The sequence below is a fragment of the Mustelus asterias genome, chromosome 8 (genome assembly GCF_964213995.1).
Source record: "Mustelus asterias chromosome 8, sMusAst1.hap1.1, whole genome shotgun sequence".
Lineage (NCBI taxonomy): Eukaryota > Metazoa > Chordata > Chondrichthyes > Carcharhiniformes > Triakidae > Mustelus > Mustelus asterias.
In genome coordinates, this window is record NC_135808.1 from 11,206,672 (window position 1) to 11,227,559 (window position 20,888).

At 47.5% G+C, this 20,888-nt stretch overlaps 2 protein-coding genes across 2 annotated transcripts; one reads left to right on the forward strand and one right to left on the reverse strand.

The window, feature by feature from the left end:
- Window positions 1–1,494: 1,494 nt before the first annotated feature.
- Window positions 1,495–2,385, forward strand: LOC144497653 (putative G-protein coupled receptor 139). The gene has a single exon (XM_078219095.1). The coding sequence runs from the start codon at window positions 1,495–1,497 to the stop codon at window positions 2,383–2,385; it is 891 nt and encodes a 296-aa protein (XP_078075221.1).
- A 4,369-nt stretch (window positions 2,386–6,754) lies between these two features.
- LOC144497654 (zinc-binding protein A33-like) lies at window positions 6,755–20,670 on the reverse strand. The gene is made up of 3 exons (XM_078219096.1): window positions 20,585–20,670; window positions 8,350–8,462; window positions 6,755–7,293 (listed from the first exon to the last, which is right to left on the reverse strand). Exons 1-3 carry the CDS (start codon window positions 20,668–20,670, stop codon window positions 6,755–6,757), a joined length of 738 nt encoding a protein of 245 aa, XP_078075222.1.
- Window positions 20,671–20,888: the final 218 nt, after the last annotated feature.

The window sequence follows — 20,888 nt, forward strand, 5'->3', positions numbered from 1 at the left end:
GACAAGCACGGTGCAGAAAAAGAGCGATTGATCTGCACACAGCCAGTACCGAGCGGGAGAGTCAAGTCAATGCCTGTCCCATTCGAAATACAGTGAGTAACAGAATAGTGAAAGGCCTGGATAGAGTGCATGTGTAGAAGATGTCTCTATTATTCGGGGAGACTGGGACCCGAGGGCACAGCCTCAGAGTAAAGGGACAACCCTTCAGAACTGAGATGAGGAGGAATTTCTTCAGCCAGAGGATGGTGAATCTGTGCAATTCATTCCCACAGGAGGCTGTGTGGAAGGAGGGTCAATGAGTGTAATTAAGACAGAGATAGATAGGTCCTTGATTGGCGACAGAATCAAAGGTTACGGGAGAATTGGGTTGAGAAACTTGTCAGCCATGATGGAATGGTGAAGCAGATTCGATGGACCAAATGGCCCAATTCTGCTCCTTGTGGTCTCATGACATGAAAGGCTTTTGGATTGGGAGGAATACCAAGAGAACATAATTTTCAAAAGCACCCTGATCAGGTCAAGACCGTGTGATGAGCAACAGTCTAAAATCCAGGGGAATAGTGAACCCACAATTCTCCAAATTAGTGTTACTGGTGATGAAATTATCCCCAGATCTGAAAATCATTTCATTAATGATGTTTGCTGGATTGTCTGTGTCGCCGCTGGCAGCTGTTAGGTGACTTCACCGAGCCATTGGAGGATTGGTTCAGGTATAAATCTGTGTGCTGCTTCCAATGCATCACGCACAGCGCCAGTTGGAGGCTTGCTCTCGGGAAGTTTCAATAATCTCCGTGCAAAATGGGAACCAACAAATCTGTAGGTATCACTGTGATTGGTTATCCAATTCTTATCATTATCAGCATCCCTGGTGAGTAACAGGAAACAACTATTTATTTTAGAAAGCCCTGGTTTCGATGTGTTGTCTTTTTCTTTCCCCTTGCTGTCTGTCACTGACTCCACATTGACCATCGCTGCTCCAGTTCCTGGTGACAGTTTAGGCAAGAAAATAATCGTATTTTTCCTCATTTGCATGGATCTGGGGATCTGAGACAGAGTTTTGAGAGGATGTTGTGATTCACAGTGGACACTGATATCTGGGTGGGTTGAGGAGAAATCCATGGACTCTGTCTTGGGAGCATCTGCCATTTCATGTGCATTGTGGTGAGCTTGATCACAGTTTGCCTGGAAACTCACATGCACTTCTTGTTAATGATGTTAATGTGGCGGCACCATGATGGCACCGTGTTTAGCACTGCTGCCTCACAGCGGCAGGGACAGGGGTTCCATTCCCGGCTTGGGTGAATGTGTGGAAACTGCACGTTGTTCACTCTCTGCATGCATTTCCTCCGGATGCTCCGCTTTCCCATACGGTCTGAAACACGTACTGGTTAGTTCCATGGGTAATGCTAATTTCTCCCTCAGTGAACCCGAACAGGCACCAGAGTGTGGCGACTCGGGGAGTAATTTTATTTCCAATTTCTTACAGCCAACCTGATGGCGATTGTGGTCCTGTCCCGGGGAAGGTGCGGCCTCTCCAAAGGGATCACCTGTTATATGATCACCATGGCGATAGCCGATCTCCTGGTCTGCATTTTTAACGTCACCCTGATAGGCATCTTTCTCGACCATTTCCCGTATTCATTCCTGATGTACACCAGTGTGTGCAGTTTCATCGCTTTCATAGAAGTATCCAGCGTCCAACTGTCCGTCTGGTCCACAACATTATTTACCCTTGACCGTTTCGTAGCCATTTGTTGTCCAAAACTGAAATTAAAATACTGCACCGGGAGAACTGCCACTGTGATTCTCGCGGCCGTGAGTGTACTCAGTTTTGTCATGAACATTCCGGTCTATTTCCGTTATGAGCCCAACTCTGTTGTTGCCAATGTGCAGTGGGGCTGCCGCACAGTGAAAGGATACGTTTCCTCACCAGCATGGATAGCTTTCAAGTGGGTCGCTGACCTCTCAGTCCCATTATTGCCATTCCCCTTGTTGCTGCTGTTGAATTCTCTCACAGTCCGGCACATCTTGGTGGCCAGTAGGTCTCGCAGGGCCCTGAAGGCTCACGGCCCTGGGGAGGGCAGCAGTGACCCCGTGATGAAGAGCAGAAGAACGACTATCGTCCTGCTCTTCACTGTCTCCGGGAGCTTTATGATTCTGTGGATGCCAATCGTAATACTTCACCTCCTGTTCGACTTCACCGAGATACCTACCTTGGAAGGTGCCAGTTCACTTCATTTGGCAATGAGAATCACACTCCTGATTATGTATTCCAGCATCTGTACGAATACATGCATTTATATATTGACCCAGAGGAGGTTCCGGGAAGAGATTCTGAACTTGGTGAAATACCCATTCATTCTCCTGTTCAAATTCCTTAAGTAATTTTGGAATAATGAATTGCTCGGGAAGAGTGGATGTTGGGAAGATGTTTCCATTAGTTGGAGAAACTGGTATCCGAGGGCCCAGCCTCTTTTGAGAAAGATTGAGAAGCTGTGAACAGCGAGACTTGCTTCGATCCACTGGTCACTTGGTGAGGTCCAATTGAGATATCAAACAACAACTATTTCCCCAACCCCCTCATCTTAACCTTCCAATACTTAAGACCATAAAATGAAGGAGCAGATTTAGGCCGTTTTGCCCATCGAGTCTTCCCCGCCAATCGATCATGGTTGATATGTATCTCAACGCCATTCTCCCGCCTTCTCCCTATAACCTTTGATCCCCGAAAGTCCCTTTTGAATCGAGATCAGGAGGAATTTCTTCAGCTGGGGGATGGTGAATTTGTGGAACTAATTGCCACAGAGAGCTGTGGAGGCCTGGTCGTTGAGTGTTTTTAATACAGTAATGGATAAGTTCTTGATTGGTTCGGGGATCAAAGGTGAAGGGAGAAGGCGGGAGAATGGGGTTGAGATACATATCAACCATGATCGATTGGCGGGAAAGACTCGATGGGCAAAACGGCCTAAATCTGCTCCTTTATTTTATGGTCTTAAGTATTGGAAGGTTAAGATGAGGGGGTTGGGGAAATAGTTGTTGTTTGATATCTCAATTGGACCTCACAAGTGACCAGTAGATCGAAGCAAGTCTTGCTGTTCACAGCTTCTCAATCTTTCACAAAATCAGGGTTATTTTTTTGCTGAAGGAGTTTGGGCTAATATTTTTGTCCGAGGCACGTGTGGTTACCATTGACAGAAATTCAACGAGACTCACAACATAAACACAGTGGCTACAAGAGCAGGTTAGTGTTTCGGAATACTGCGGCAAGAATCTCACCACCTGACTCCCCAAAACCTATCCACCATCATCTATAAGGCACAAGTCAGGAGTGTGATGGAATATTCCCCACCTTGCCTGGATGGGTCCAACAACACTCAAGAAACTTGACACCATCCAGGACAAATCTGCTCACTTGATTGGCACCATATCTGAAAGCATTCACTCCCTCCACCACCGACGCTCAGTAGCAGAACTGTCTGTCATTTACAAGATGCACTGCAGCAATTCACCAAAGATCCTTAAACAGCACCTTCCAAATGCACGACCACCTCGAGCTGGAAGGACATGGGCAGCAGATATATCTGAACACCACAACCTGCAAATTCCCCTCCAAGCCACTCATCATCCTGACATGGAAATATAACACCCTTCCTTCACAGTCGCTGGGTCAAAATCCTGGAATTCCGTCCCCGAAGTCATTGTGGGTCAACCCACAGCACGTGGATTGCAGCGAATCAAAAAGGCAGCTCACCGCCACCTTCTCAACAGCAACTAGGGATGGGCAATAAATGGCTGCCCAGCCAGTGACAGCTATTTTTAAAAATTCATTGGTGGGACATGCGTGCTTTGACCATGCTAAATTCTGTGGAGTGCGGCCAATAGGGAATTTTCACAGTAACTTCAATGCAGTGTTAATGTAAACCTATAAATAAATTACAAGAATTGTTTAACTGAATAAAATATGCAGATTCGATCAGAGTTAGTGTGGTTGTTTTATTTGGAATCGAATCGCAAGGTTTTCCTGGAAGGAGAAATGTGTCCGTGTGAGAAAGCAGCAATCCAGCCTCTTCAGCTGTTTCACAACTGCTGGGGGGGACCCGATGTTAATTTTAACTTTCGGCTGTGTCGGAGAGCTGGCCTCCAAATTCAATTGCCTTCCCCATCAACAGAGAGGAAAATCAGTCACAGTGGGTGGCCAATTCCATATCCGGTGTACAGCTTCACCGAGAGTTGAAGTGAACCCACGTCCCCAATGATGAATCTTCCCCTTTGACTTAAACAGCCTGTCAGTCCCCCTCCTGGTGTTAGCCACTTAGCTCAGGTGGCTGGCCGAATGGATCGTGATGCAGAGCGATGCCAACAGCGTGGGTTCAATTTCCAGACTGGCTGGCGATATCCATGAAGGCCCATGGTGTGGTAGCCCTCAGGTTAAATCAGAACCAGTCACCTCTCACCCAAAAAGGGGAGAGCAGCCTGTGGTCACCTGGGACTATGGTGACGTTACTTTATAGTTTGGCACTGAGAACTGCACCCAATGCTCCAGCTGAGATCCAACCGGTGTCTGGGAGGACAGAGGAGGTCTCGATTTAAGGTATTCTCTGAAAGACAGCACCGGTGGAAGTGCAGCACCCTCTCAGTGCTGGGATGGAGTGCCAGCCTTCATCATTGACTTCAAGTCCTGGCCATGGACTGTAACCCACCACATTCTCACCAAGTGCTGAGGGGATTTGCTCTGCCAGCGTGTGTTTTTTTAATTGGGTAAATTAGTGGCATGCTTTGGAATGAGGGATCTGGAAAAAAATTCGGGAAGAATTTCCCAGGAGACTGAGGGAATTCAACATGTCCGCTGCGGCTCTCACCAATTTTTCCAATTGTTCGAAATAAATGTAAAACACTGAAGCATTTGAGATCTGAAGCTCTTGTTCTGCAGCGGGTAGGGTCACGGCTTTCGATGTGGAAGCCTTGGGTTCGAGTCCCATCCCAGGACTGGATGGTTAGTGCGCAAGGCCGATTAGGGATGGGCACTTAACGCTGGCCTCGCCAGCGACGCCCACTCCCCGTTAAAAAGTAAGATGTGCTCATGATGTGGGCAAACCGTTCGTTATCAACCTGCAAACCCTCCCAATATGTGCCAATGATGGGCAGCAAGTGAGGGAGACACATGTGGTCAGTCAGAGCGATGGAAGAAAACATTGGGGCCTCCACCATCACCAGCCATATCTCCAGCGATCAACAACACGCATGGGGAAGCGCATGTTTCCACAGCAACACTGGAGTGATTTGTAACGCCATCAGATAAACTTAAGTTTGCCGCAACAATATAGAGTCAGGAAGCCCAAAATGTGGATTTGTATCATTATGGAAACTCTTGGCACGTGGAAAGCGATTTGCAAATTCATTTGGCAGATAATCAGCCTATGTTTTTTTTAATTCATTCATGGGACATGGGCGTCGCTGGCTGGGCCAGCGCTTATTGCCCATCCCTAGTTGCCCTTGAGAAGGTGGTGGTGAGCTGCCATCTTCAGCTACTGATACAATTGAGTGATTGCTGGGCCGTTTCAGGGGGCAGTTTGAGAATCAACCACATTGTTATGGCTCTGGAGTCACATGAAGGCCAGACCGGGTAAGGACAGCAGATTTCCTTCCCAAAATGACATTATTGAACCAGATGGGTTTTTCCCGACATTCAACAATGGTTTCATAGTCATCAGTAAATTCCAATTTTTTTAAAATAAATTCAACTTCTACCATCTGCCATTGTGGGAATCAAACCCGGGTCCCCAGAACATAAGCTGTGTTTCTAGATTGATAATCTAACGATAACACCATTAGACCATTGCCTCCTCAATCGGGATTGGCAATAAATGCTGACCCAAGCCACTGAAGTTGGGGGGTGGGGGTGGGGGGGTGGGGTGGGGGGGGTGGGGTGCGGGCGTGGAATGCTAAGTGGCCAAGGTTCCTGCTACAAGTCCCAGCCTCCATTCGTAAAGGCAATCCGGTTGTGTTGTGAGTGTGTGTGCATTTTTTTTATTCAGTCATGGGACATGGGCATTGCTGGTTGGCCAACATTTATTGCCCATCCCGAGTTGCCAGAGGACAGTTGAGAGTCAACCACATTATGTAGCTCTGGAGACACATGTAGGCCAGACCGGGTAAGGATGGCAGATTTCCTTGTCTACAAAAATTGAAGATAGTTTTAGGGTCACTGTTATTTTCAATTTCAGATTTCCTAACTAATTCATTATAAATTACAATAGACACCAGGGTGGGATATTAACATCTGTCCCCAGAGCATTAAATATCTGGATTACCCAACCAGTGACATTACCATTCTGTGACCTCCTTCCCCTTCTCGCAATTAGGGTTTTTAAAAAATCATTCATAGAACATGGGCATCGCTGGCTGGGTCAGCATTTATTACCCATCCCTAGTCGCCCTTGAACTGAGAGTCAACCACATTGCTGTGGCTCTGGAGTCAAGTGTCGGCCAGACCAGGTAAGGACGGCAGATTTCCTTCCCTAAAGGGATATTAGTGAACCAGATGGGTTTTTCCGACAATTGACAATTCATGGTCATCAGTAGATTCCAGGATTTTTATTATTGAATTCAAATTCCACCATCTGCCGTGGCGGGATTCGAACCCCGATCCCCAGAACATTAGCTGAGTTCCTGGATTAATAGTCTAGTGATAATACCACTCGGCCATCGCCTAGAAGGGGGCCAGTGAAGAGTATGTCACCTTTCCATCGATGTGCTACAGTTGCAGGTGAAAGAGCTTCAACACTCCCTTGGTCATTGTCTCTGGGAAAGGCAGGAAGAATGGATAGATCTTCTCCGTGAATCGGTCAGTGGAGGTATAGAGGTGGGTCATGTCATCGGCATTGTAAAAGGACACCTGTCCTCCCTCATAGTCCACACAGACTCCCACCTTCTGCAGGTACATGTTTTGACAGCACTCCGATTCTGTCGCGTGGTGTGGCCCGTAGATGTTCCCGTTCCACTTTCTCAAGGTCCAAAGTCCGTTTGACGGCGTCAACGCAAAGGCGCTGTGCCGGTCAATGGACTCCTTGACCGCACCGATAATCCACTCGTCAATGCTCTCCACGTTGACCTCCCAGTAGTGTTTGCCCGTCGTGAACCCTTCCCGTGCCAACACGCAGCCGTAGTTGCTGAAGCGCTTTGCGTGGTGAGAAAACTCCTTCAGCTTCGAGCGTCCCTTCACCATCGTTTGGTCCTTGGACAGTACGAGGTCCAGGCTCGCTGACTCTGAGTCCAGCGTCAAAGGGACAGGGGCTGCGATTGAGAAATGCACAAGTGCTTCACAAGCCGAGACCAAAGTCAAAAAGGAACGCAAAGAGAAAGAACAAAGAAAAGTACAGCACAGGAACAGGCCCTTCAGCCCTCCAAGACCGTGCGGATGCCCAAACTAAAAACAAAACCTTCTGCCCTTACTTGGTCTGTATCTCTCTCTTCCCTCCCTATTCATGTACCCATCCTGATGCCTCTTAAATGTTGCTAATGTGCCTATTTCCATCACCTCCTCTGGCAGCGCATTCCAGGCACCCACCACTCTCTGCGTGAAAAACTTCCCCCGCACATCTCCCTGAAACTATCCCCCTCTCACATTGAACCTGTGCCCCTTGTAATTGACACTTCCACCCTGGGAAAATGCCTCTAACTATCCACCCTGTCTATGCCTCTTGTCGGCATCTATCAGGTCTCCCCTCAGCCTTCGTCTTTCCAGGGAACACATTTTGCGATCTTACCTTCATGCCACGATCAGGACCTTCTTTAGTCCTTAACACTGCCAGTAACACTTTCCATACATCTATTTTTCCCAATCCCTCCAAGCTCACATCTATCTCAGCTCTTCTACTCTGCCACACCCACTTCCCTTATACAGTATAAAACCCGTCACATTTTTCCCTCTCTTTAGCTCTGAGGGGGAGTCATGCAGACTCGAAACATTCACTCTGTCCCCTACCGCCCCCCCCCCCCCTCACAGCCACCACACTCCCTCCGCCCATGCCTCCCACTCACCATATGCCTCCAGTGTTTCCACCACTTCCTCTTTTTACATCACCTCTCCTATTTTCAAATTACTTCTGAAATTTACCTTGTCCAGTGGAATCTGTTTGGTTTCTCCATGAATTCCACTGACAAATACTCTTTCCTGCAGTACCTACAATACCTCTTCTGGACATGACATGATGGAGTATGGCAATCAGTTTGAGAGTGAGAAACGTGGACCAGAAGCAGTTGTGCTACACTGACACTGCAAGTGAGTGAGAGGAGGATAAGGCGAGAGAAGAGGTGGAAAGGTGAGTAGGAGAGGAAAGTGGACATTACCTGGGCTGATTCTGTTCAGCATCTGTTTCCATACAGTGTACTGCAGAGGCCCATTGAACTCCCCTAGATGAAGTTGAGGTGTCTTTCGGGCAGGTTTAGTCTGCAAGTCACATCTATAAAGCAAACAGAAGCCTTTTAATATAAAAATGACTGCACACCGGCGAAAGCAGCCACATTGTGATCGCACGGAACAAAGCAGTCAGGTTCAACCTCAATGATATTGAGATTAATTTCGCTCATGAACCAGGTTAAAGTTTACTTATTTATTCATGTCACGGGCAGGCTTACATTAACACTGCAATGAAGTTACTGTGAAAATCCGCGAGACGCCACGCTCCTGTTCGGGTACACTGAGGGAGAATTTAGCACGGCCAATGCACCGGATCAGCACGTCTTTCGGAGCGCCCGGAGGAAGCTCACACAGACACGGGGAAAATGTGAAAACTCCCTCTCAACAGTCACCCAAGGCCAGAATCGAACCCGGGTCCCTGGTGCTGTGAGGCAGCAATGCTAACCACTGTGCCACCGTGCCACCTAGTTGAAGGCTAGATGATTGAATGTGGATTATCCATACTACACGTCAGCCGGCTTACTTTCTTTATGACCATCTCAGACATGTTTCGATGGTGAAAACAGACAGAAAGCTTTTACTTTGATATCAGGAGGGGAAAATGTTAGAATCTGTTAGAAAGAATGTGTTAACTGGACACTTGTAAGTTAATGATATGATTGGGCAGAGTCAACATGGGTTTACAAAAGGGAAATCATGTTTGATAAACCTGTCTGTTTTGAGGATGTTACTTATAGCATTGATAAAGGGGAACCAGGGGACGTGGCATATTTGTATTTTCAGAAATCTTTTTGTGGTCGCTACCTTTGAGCAAAATAAATTTTAATTACTTTGTCCTATTTATTTAACACCTTCTCTAAAGTTGCAAACTCCCTCTTCCCTCAATTTGAAATTTGACAGCTAAAAATACAAATCCTCACTTATCCCTTAATGTCAATTTCTAGCAACATTGTGTTCACTTGCAGAACATCCAACTTGGTTCTATTGAAGGTCCTATGCAGGAGGTTAATAAAGACATTTGGGGCACAGGAGATTGGAAGGGCAATGTGCTGGTATTGATTGATAACTGGGTGAACAGTCGGGCAACAGGGGCGAGGTGTTAGCGGGTCATTCTCAGGATGGCAGGCTGTGACTCGGGGGGTGACACAAGTGTCTGTGCTTGGGCCACGATGGCTCGCAACCTATTTCGATGAATGTGGGGACCCAAATGTAATAATTCCCAATTTGCTGATAACACAAAACTGTGTGGAATGTGAGCTGTGAGCAGGATACAAAGAAGCTTCAAGGGGATTTGCGAAGGGTAAGTGAGTGTGGGCAGGAATATGGCAGATGAAATAAAATGGGATGGATTTTCCTCCCCCTCCATGGTGTGTTTCACGGTTGCGTGAGGCGATGCGCGGCTCGCAGGTCGTGGGATGTAATGGTCCCACCTTTGCCAATAGGGTTTCCCATTGAACACACCTCTCACTGTCGGGAATCATAGAATTCCTACAGTGCAGAAGGAGGCCATTTGGCCCATCGAGTCTGCATCGACAACAATCCCAAAGAGGCCCTAGCCCTATCACCCAACTTATTTGCCCGACTAACCCCGACACACGGGGCAATTCAGCACGGCCAATCAGCTTGACCCACACACAATTGGACTCAGAGGAAACCAGAGCACTCGGAGGAAACCCACGCAGACACGGGGAGAACGCACAAATTCCACAGAGACAGTGACATAAGGCCGGGAATCGAACCCGGGTCCGTGGCGCTGTGAGGCTGTAATGCTAACTGCTGTGCCAATGTACCACCCCACAGGAGCCCATGGTGAGGGTGTCCCGTCAGCGGGTCTGTAAGATCCTGCCAGCATGCTCATCAGCAAGACTACAACGAAATTAAATAAGGGCGAAACTATTCCCTTCAGTGGAACAAAACAGGAAGGTGGAATATTTCTTCAATGGAGAGAGGTTAGGAAGTGGAGATGTCCAAAGAGATCTGACTGTCCTTGTACAAGAGTTACTAAAAGCTCGCATGCAGGTGCAGCAATGGAAGACAAATGGCATGTTGGTCTTCATCATGAGGAGACTTGAGCACAGGGTTAAGACGTTTTCCTGTAGAGCCTTGGTAAGACCTCACCTCGAGTATTGCATGCAACTTTGGCCTCCTTATCCAAGGAGGATATCCTCCTTATCATGTTGCAGCTTTATAGAACCTTCGTTAGGCCACACTTGGAATATAGTGTTCAATTGTGGTCGCCACACCACCAGAAGGATGTGGAGGCTTTGGAGGGGGTCCAGAAAATATTTACCAGGATGTTGCCTGGTATGGAAGGCATTAGCTATGAGGAGAGTTTGGAGAAACTTGGTTTGTTCTCACTGGAACGAGGGAGGTTGAGGGGCGACCTGATAGAAGTCTACAAGATTATGAGGGGCATGGACAGAGTGGATAGTCAGAAGATTTTTCCGAGGGTGGAAGAGTCAATTACTAGGGGGGCATTGGTTTAAAGTGAGGGGCAAGGTTTAAAGGAGATGTACGAGACCACTTTTTTACACAGAGGATGGTGGGTGCCTGGAACCCGCTGCCGGGGGAGGTAGTGGAAGCAGATGTGATCGTGGCATTTAAGGGGGTGTCTTGACAAATACATGAATAGTATGGGAATAGAGGGATATGGTCCCCGGAAGGGTAAGGGGTTTGAGTTAAGTTGGGCAGCACGGTGGGTGCAGGGTTGGAGGGCCGAAGGGCCTGTTCCTGTGCTGTAAATTTCTTTGTTCTCTGTTCTTTGAAGGATGTCCTTGCCATAGAGGGAGTGCAACTGAGGTTCAACAAATTAATCTAAGGAGTGGCAGGATTGTTTTATGAGAAGTGATTGAGGAAACTGGATCTGTAATCTCGAGAGTTTCAAAGAATTGAGAGGTTATCTCATTAAAAGGTACAAGATTCATAAAGGGCGTGCCCAGGTAGATGTTTCCCATGGCTGTTCAGACCACAACCAGGGGATAGAGCCTCAATAATAAGGAGCAGGCTATTTAGGACGAAGATCAGGAGAAATGTATTCACTCACGAGGGGGAATCCTCCACCCCAAAGGGCTGTGAAACCTCAATCACTGAGGATGTTGAAGAGAGAAATCGATAGATTCTGTAGTTTACGAACATCAAAGGATATCACAGAAAGTTGAAAATTAGTGCGAAAGATGGATGTTCAGTCATGATCTGTTTGAATGATGGAGTAGGTTCAATGGGCTGAATGGCCTACTCCTGTTCCTATTTCTAATCATGGTTAAATCTGACAGATTAGAGGGAGCTTTACTATGTTTCTAACCTGCATTATATCAATATCGATGTAGTATTTGATGGGACAGTATGGAGGAAGATTTATTCTGTATCGAACCCCGTGCTGTACCTGTCCTGGGAGTGTTTGATGGCGACAGTGTAGAGGAAGCTTTACTCTATATCTCGCCCCGTGCTGTACCTGTCCTGGGAGTGTTTGATGGGGACAGTATGGAGGCAGCTTTACTTTGTATCTAACCCCGTGCTGCACCTGTCCTGGGAGCGTTTAATGGAGACAGTGGAGAGGGAGCTTTACTCTGTATCTAACCCCGTGCTGTACCTGTCCTGGGAGTGTTTGATGGGACAGTGTAGAGGGAGCTTTACTCTGTATTTAACCCCGTGCTGTACCTGTCCTGGGAGTATTTGATGGGGACCGTGCAGACGGAGCTTTACTCTGTATCTAACCCCAAGCTGTACCTGTTTTAGGTGTGTTTGATGGGGACAGTACAGAGGCAGCTTTACTCTGTATTTAACCCCGTGTTGTCCCTGTCCTGGGAGTGTTTGATGGGACTGTGTAGAGGCAGCTTTGCTCAGTGTCTAACCCCGTACTGTACATCTCCTGAGAGTGTTTGATGGGGACAGTGTAGAGGGAGTTTTACTCCGTATCTTAATCGCGTGCTGTACCTGTCCTGGGACTGTTTGATGGGACAGTGTGGAGGGAGCTTTACTCTGTCTCTAACCGCGTGCTGCGCCTGTCCTGGGAGTGTTTGATGGGACAATGCAGAGGGACCTTTACTCTGTATCTAACCCCGTGCAGTGCCTGTCCTGGGAGTGTTTGATGGGACAGTGTAGAGGAAGCTGTACTCTGTATCTAACCCCGTGCTGTACCTGTCCTGGGCGTGTTTGATGGGACAGTTTCGAGGGAGCTTTACTCTGTATCTAACCCCGTGCTTTACCTGTCCTGGGAGTGTTTGATGGGACAGTGTCGAGGGAGCTTTACTCTGTATCTAACCCCGTGCTGTACCTGTCCTGGGAGTGTTTGATGGGACAGTTTCGAGGGAGCTTTACTCTGTATCTAACCACGTGCTGTACCTGTCCTGAGAGTGTTTGATGGGACAGTGTCGAGGGAGCTTTACTCTGTATCTAACCCCGTGCTGTACCTGTCCTGGGAGTGTTTGATGGGACAGTGTCCAGGGAGCGTTACTCTGTATCTAAGCACGTGCTGTACCTGTCCTGAGCGTGTTTGATGGGACAGTGTCGAGGGAGCTTTACTCTGTGTCTAACCCCGTGCTGTGAATCAGTGGAATTCGCTGCCCATTGAGGGGGTTGGGGACCTAGTTGTTGTTTGATATCTCAATTGGACCTCACCAAGTGACCAGTAGATCGAGGCGAGTCTCACTGTTCACAGCTTCTCAATCTTTCACTAAAATCTTTCTTTTTGTTGAAGGAGTTTGGACTAATATTGTTGTGCTTGGGACATGTGGTTACAATTGACCAGAAACTCAACTGGACTTGCCACATAAACACAGTGGTTACAAGAGCAGGTAAAAGGCTCGGAATACTGCAGCAATAAACTCACCCCCGCCATCCCAAAGCCTATCCACCATTTACAAGGCAGAGGTCAGGAGTGTGATGGAATATTCCCCGCTTGCCTGGATGGGTGCGGCTCCAACAACACTCAAGAAGCTAAACACCATACAGGACAAATCAGCCCACTTTCACAACTGCTGGGGGGGACCCGATGTTAATTTTAACTTTCGGCTGTGTCGGAGAACTGACCTCCAAATCCAATTACCTTCCCCATCAACAGAGAGGAAAATCAGTCACCGTGGGTGGCCAATTCCATATCCGGTGCACAGCGTTCCCGAGAGTTGAATTGAACCCACGTCCCCAATGTTTAAGTCTTCTCCTTTCACTTGAACCGCCTGTCAATCCCACTCCTGGTGTTAGCCACTTAGCTCAGGGGCCGGCCGGTTGGTTAGTGGTGCAGAGCGATGCTAACAGCGAGGGTTCAATTCCCATACTGGCTGAGGTTATCCATGAAAGTTCTGCCTTGCCCCGCGCCTGAGGTGGGGCGACTTTCAGGTCAAATCACATGAGTCACCTCTTCCCCTCAAAGGGGAGAACAGCCTATGGTCACCTGGGACTATGGTGAAGTTACTTTATAGTGTAGTGCCCAGAAGTGGACACAATACTCCAGCTGAGGTCTAACCGGTCTCTGGGAGGATAGAACAGGTCTTAATTGAAGGTTGTCTCTGAAAGACAGCACCATTGGGAGTACAGCGCCACCTCAGTGCTGGAATGGAGTGACAGCCTCCATTATTGACTTCATGTCCCCTCCTGTGACTGGAACCTACCACATTCTGACCAGGAACTGAGGGGATTTGCTCTGCAAGTTTATGGTTTTAAATTTGGTAAATTAGTGCAAGTTTAGGAGTGAGGGATTTGGAGAAAATTCGGGAAGGATATCCCAGGAAGCCAAGGAAATTCGACATGTCTGCTACGACTCTCACCAATCTTTACAGATGCACCATAGAAAGCGTCCTTTCGAATGTATCACAGCTTGGCATGACTCCTGCTCTGACCAAAACCGCAAGTAATTACAAAGGGTTCAAAAATAACCCAGTCCATCACACAAACCAATCTCCTGTCCATTGACTCCGTCTCCACTTCCCAATGCCTTAGAAAAGCAGACAGGATAATCAAGGACCCCACACACTCCGGACATACTCTCTTCCGCCTTACTCCGTTGGGAAAAAGTTATGATAGTCTGAGGTGACGTAGCAACCGACTCAAGGACAGTTTCTTCGCTGCTTCCTTCAGACTTTTGAATTGACCGACAGTATATTAAGTGACCTTTCTCTGCACCCTCGCTATAACTGTAACACTTCATTCTGCACCCTCTCCTTTCCTTCTCCCCTATGTCCTCTACATACTGCATGCTTTCTGTACAGTGCACAAGAAACAATACCTTTCACCGGGTGGGATTTTACGGCCTCATCTGCCCCAAAACCGGAAAATCCCACCCGGGTCAATGGGTCTTTCGACGGCCTGTCTCTCGCCCTTTCCATTTCCCATGATGGGCTGGCTGGTAAAATTCCGGCCTCTGTTTCCCAATACGTGTGACATCAATAAATCAAATCAAATCAAAATTAAATCAAACTGCGTCCATCCTCTGACTCTACGGCCCTCTGCAAGCACCACATTCCTCTTAACTGGTTGAATGGCTTCCTGTACCATGGTGTCCTGGTCAATTATCCATCACTGAATAAATCCTGGGCTGAGAGAGACGGATCTCTGGATTTTTAGAGAGTGAATGGATATTTGGGAATGAGATGGGAAGTAGAGTAGAGGAAGGAGATCATGCTGATTGTATTGAGTGGTGGAGCTGCAGGCTGGCGGGGGCCATATAGTCCATTCCTGCTCCGATTTCTTATCATAGAATCGCGACAGTGCAGAAGGAGGCCATTCGGGCCATCAAGTCGGCACAGACCACAATGCCATGCAGGCCATATCCCCATGACCTTATGCATTTACCCGAGCTAGTCATCCTCACACTAAGTGGCAATCAACCTAGCCCGCACATCTTTGGACTGTGGGACAAAACTGGAGCACCCAGAGGAAACCCACACAGACACGAGGAGAATGTGCAATCTCCACACAGACAGCCACGACTTGAACCTGAATCCCTGACGCTGTGAGACAGCAGTGCCAACCACTGTGCCACCGTGCCGTCGTCTTCTCCTATTATTTTAAAGGAATAACAATCGTATTCAGTCAGCTGTGACCACTACATGGGAAGATGTGCAATAATGTATTTACACTCACAACAGAATCCCATTGAAACAAATGGATAACAATGGCCTGAATTTTTCACCTGTCGGGCAGTCAACGTGCCCAGAAGTGACGACGAAGCCAACAAGTGTGAACCTGGCTCTGTGTGAGGCTGATTGCTGCCGGGGAGGGCAGGGAGAGGGTGGGTGCTGAGAAAAGGGAGGGTGCGTGTTGGTCTTTTCAATGTGCTCCCGTTGCAAAGTTAGAATTTGGTGTTTGGAAATTGTAAATAAATTGCAAAATGCTCGGGGGACAAGTATTGCATGGTCCCGATACAAGGTGGCACTTTCTTAGTGCTTCGAGACTTTAAACAATGCAAGTACACAGAGAGCCCAAACTGAAACATTTGTATCGAAAGGCCAAGCAGCAGTGTTACCAAGACAACAGGCTTTTGAATTTAGCCAATCAGTTTGAAGCAGGCACTTAGATACAAGAACATTTTGAATTTAAATCTGATGGTTTTGACAACCTAGGACCAATCCTATTGTGGGAACTATTCATATGTCATCACGGGTATAAAAGTAGGGGGCAGTGGGACAAAGAAGAGAGAGCAACTGCCAACTGCAAAAGTTAACAACTCTCTGCTCAGCTCTTTCTCTCTCTCTCTTTCGCTGGCTCTTTCTCTCTCTCTCTCTCTCTCTTTCGCTGGCTCTCTCTCTCTCTCTCTCTTTCGCTGGCTCTCTCTCTCTCTCTCTCTTTCGCTGGCTCTCTCTCTCTCTCTCTTTCGTTGGCTCTCTCTCTCTCTCTTTCGCTGGCTCTCTCTCTCTCTCTTTCGCTGGCTCTCTCTCTCTCTTTCACTGGCTCTCTCTCTCTCTGTCTCTCTCTCTTTCGCTGACTCTCACTCTCTCTCTCTTTCGCTGGCTCTCTCTCTCTCTCTTTCGCTGGCTCTTTCTCTCTCTCTCTCTCTCCCTCTGTTTCGCTGGCTCTCTCTCTCTCTCTCTCTCACTCTCAGAGAGAGAGGCAGAGAGGGAGAGGGAAATTAACAGAGATAGAGATAGTGAGAGAGAGAGAGAGAGAATCGCTGGCTCAGACAGCTTCATCCATGTCTTAGAGAAAGCACCATTGACTGAGCAAAGGTACTAACGGACAGAGAATTTCCAGACAGAAGGATCAACACAGAAGGCTCAGAATATCACAGAAGACAACAAACCTGGCTGTAATTTTGAGAATGACTAAATATATTTTGTGACAGTGGGAATTGTATTTATCTGAACAGGAAACCATTGGAATCTTGTTGATTTGGGAACAGTTAATAGTTTAGTTAATTTGTTCACCGTTAGTTCGATAAATAAATTGTTATGTGTTGATGTTAGAGAGAGTGTTGGGGATTTATATTTATTTAGAAGTTGCTGAAGAGCAGGTCACACCACTTCACACACACCTTTTACAGATTATAGGGTGAGGTACTCCCCTTTGGGTGTTTCTGTGTAGTTCGCAAAGGGGGGATCCACCTCTGCTTTATAACATCCCTCAGGGGGACAGACACAGCAGAGCAGTCTCAGGGAGCCTCCGACCCATTGAAATAAATAGCAACTGAAAAATTGTGCCTGGGCAGCATGTTTGATGAGTATAGTATTCCTAGAGATGTATGCACACATATTGTTTTTGTATTTTAAGGGGACTGTTTTAAAGTTCAGTTCCTTACTACAGGTAGTCGATATGCCTTGAGTGAACACAGCTCAGATGCTGGAGGAGCAGGATAGTTCCTCATTTTAGCAATGTAGTGTTTATTTAGGAGAGAGTCAACAGACGTTTGGCAACAAAAATAGAAACTCCCCTGAGGTTTTAATGAAAGGAATGGAAAGTGGGTTTAGATTGACAGGGTCATGTGATGCTGTGATTAATGGAAGCAGCTCGCCATGTCGCAAAGGCCAAACACAGCTTTCAGTTCCAGCTGGGGTTTGTTTAAAGCAGAGGGCAAAAAGTTTCTGTGCAGCTGAAAATCTCTCTCTGAAAGCTTCAAGAATGAATAAACTACTTGTTCGTTGCGAACTGTATTTAAAGTTGTTTGTGAGTCTGTACGAAGAAAGTTGCTTATTTGGAACTGCAATGATGATAAATAATAAATGAGAGTTGTTTCTTTTAAATGTTGTTCAATGGGGAATATTTAAACTGCTTCATTTGTTAGAGTTAGAGTTGAACTGTGGTATTAAATAAAGTTTGTTTTACTGTAAAAAAATTAAAGTCATTGAAATACCAACTCCCAATCAAGCATCAAAACAATTCTTGCTGCGCTTTCTCCTTTTATTATTGTTTTCGTGCTCCTCTGGATCAGTGATGTGTAATGATTCATTCTCAGACCTCATTACACAAGTTTCAATTTACAAGGGAAAGCTTGCACAGAGGCTTGCAGCCCCCTCCCTCTCCACCCCCAGCAGCTATGGGAGCAGCCCACCTGATGCCCCAGTTCCTACATGTCTTCTATGTGCCTTCTAGATATCTCCTGCCCAAGAGAGGACTCCACTCTGTGGGGTGATTACCCACCCTCAGTCCCGATTGGTCCCTCAAGTCAGGTGACCCTATTCTGCTGTGCTGCCCTGAAGGGAACAATCACCACAAGATGTTTCTATTCCAAAACTGCCAGAAATTTACGTACCATGTTCAGCATGTGCCCGAATCAGAAGTGCGCAAAATTACAAAAGGAAACATCAGGCATACATCCCGGTGGCACACTGGTTAGCACAGCTGCCTCACAGAGCCAGGGACCGGGGTTCGATTCCCGGCTCAGCTCACTGTCTGTGCGGAGTTTGCGCAATCTCCGCGTGTCAGGATGGGTTTCCTTCGAGTGCCCTGGTTTCCTCCCACACTCCAAAGATGTGCTTGTTAGGTGGATTGGCCATGCTGAATTGCCCCTTAGTGTCAGGGGGACTAACATGGTTAATAGATGGAGTGAAGGGGATCGGGTTTGGATAGGATTGTGGTCGGTGCAGACTCAATGGGCTGAAGGATGCCATTCAACCCATTGAGATTTCATCGACTCTGACACACGCTCTATCCCCATAACCCCACTAATCCCCTGGGACAGCTCGGTGGCACAGCAGTTAGTGCTGTTGCATCAAAGCGCCAGGGACCCGGTTTCGATTATTGGCTTGGATGACTGTCTGTGCGGAGTCTGCACGCTCCTCCCGTGACTGTGTGGGTTTTCTCCCATAGTCTGAACGACGCGCTGGTTAGGTGCATTTGCCATGATAATTTCTGACTCAGTGTAACCAACCAGGCGCTGGAGTTTGGTGACTGGGGTATTTTCAAAGTAACTTCATTGCAGTGTTAATGTAAGCCTACTCGTGACACTATTAAATAAATAAAACTTAAAGCTTTGTCTTTGTCCAATATTGTGATCAGTGGGTGCGTGTGACAGTCAGATGTGCACCCACCAACAATCAAGAAGATAATTTAAATTAATTCACCACCAATTCGTCAGAATTTTACATTGCCCTTCTATCTTTGCAGGGGGCAGATGTTCCGATTGACAAGGTGGCTTTTACGGTTAAGCTGCATCCTGGATCCAGGGCAGGGTGAAAGGTGAGGCCTCAAATAAATTCACCAATGTGTCTGGGGACTGAGGTCTGTGTATGATCATGTGTTCGTGCCCTGGAGCAGAATCCCAAATTACATCAGGAAGCCAGATTAGACCCCAGCAACCTTTCTGTTTTGGCATTAATATGAGGATTGTGTGCTTCACTCCAGGAGTAATTCCACCAACAAATTAGGGACTCCAACCACATTCCATCGACTACCAGCACAACAGTTAAAATATAGACCACCTCCTCCGACTAACATGGAGCGACCCCACTGGTGAATGCATTACAGAACCTGTCATTCATATATCACTGTTCACATCCAAAAATATCCCGTGGAAGATCGTGACACTGTGTGATAACAGACTCTGAGGCAAAGGGCCAAGCGCACCACACTGCACATTAAATGGCAGACGCGACCAAGACATATTCCATGGATTTCTCAGCAAGTCCCCCAGATGTCAGTGACCGCTGTGAGTCACAACATCTCGTTAAAACTCTGTCTCCCTCAGGACAGGTTTCGGCCCTTTGTTTTGGAAGATCGAGATCTCTGACTTCGCTCAAAAGCCACTCGGAGTCGGACTATCTCAGCATTCCAATAGTTTGATGGATGTAATGGGTGAAGAAAATACATTTCGATGTGATCTTCCTGGAGGAAATGAGGGTGAAAGGCAGTGTGATTCAGAGAAGGATTTCCCGTGAGTTAAGTCACGGCTGCCAAGGGTGAGAAATAAGAAGGGACACACACAAGGAAGCAGAGACAGAGAGAGCGGGACGATTCTCCCAAAATTTTAACTTCTGTATTGGCAGGAAAACAAGTGTAAATCACAATTGCTTTTTTTTTCAGTGGGAGTTCAGACTGGAATCTCCCACACTCTGCAATACAGAGGTCACAATCCTGAATATTATTAAAAGCTCGGGAGGGGTCGGGCCTATTCGTGCCTGAGTCTGACAGTTCCGGAACTCTGCACATGTGCAGCAGCCCCGTGCTGTCAGACTGCATTTTGCTGGCCAGCTCGATCGCTGTCACAATGAGCATTCCCCGGCGCAGCCTCGACCCCTCCCACAATCTCTAGCAGCTGCCCCCAGCATTGACGATCCCCGCTATCACCACAGACCCACCCCACGGGAGGCAGACCCCACCGCAGACAAATCCCCTAAGCCCATCTCAATCGCTGGCCTCTCTGCAGCCAATGACCGATCCCCATGCAGAGTGGCAGCGGGACCCCCCACCGCCACTGATCACCCCTAAGCCCACCCGCAATAGGCCCCACCACTTTGGCACTGCCCCGTGCCCAGTGGGCAGTGTCAAACTGCTGCATGGGCATGGGTACTTTGGCCCTTGAGTGCGAGGGTGCCCATTCCCATGGGGGACGACCCCCCACTGTCCGACACGCTGGGGGCTCCAATTACCTCCCCTTCATTCCAGCAGGGTCTCCTTTTGGTTCCCCGAAAGTTGGGAGCTACTCGAAACCTTGCCTGAATGAAATTGTACTGGCGGGTTGGCAGATACTATCGGGCCGGATGAATTCAGTCCTGGGCCCGAAAATGACATTTAAATTACGTTAAAACCAGATTAAAATCGCTTACCTGGTCTTCCCACAGATTTCCAGCGTGACTGCGCCTGCTCTCCAGCTGTGAGACGCACATGCGTCGGGAATGGGAGAATTGCCTCCAGAGACACCAAGATTTCTGGAGGCTGGGGGTGGTAATCCAGCGGGAGATTACTGGGACGGACAGGCTTGAAACAACGGATCGAATTCCATAAGAATATAAATGTTGATTTATTGATTTGATTTGATTAATTTTTGTCACATGATACAGTTACAAATATTGTTTCTTGTCCACAATACAGACAAAGGGCCGAT

Bases quoted from the DNA above. Each gene is read 5' to 3' on its own strand.
- LOC144497653 (XM_078219095.1), top strand. From the start codon at position 1,495: ATGGCGATTGTGGTCCTGTCCCGGGGAAGGTGCGGCCTCTCCAAAGGG.
- LOC144497654 (XM_078219096.1), bottom strand. From the start codon at position 20,670: ATGTGCGTCTCACAGCTGGAGAGCAGGCGCAGTCACGCTGGAAATCTG. The intron at 8,463-20,584 runs GTAATTTAAATG...TTTGCTTTATAG, and splicing joins GATTTTAATCTGGTTTTAAC to ATGTGACTTGCAGACTAAAC. The intron at 7,294-8,349 runs GTAATGTCCACT...TCTCAATCGCAG, and splicing joins GCTGAACAGAATCAGCCCAG to CCCCTGTCCCTTTGACGCTG.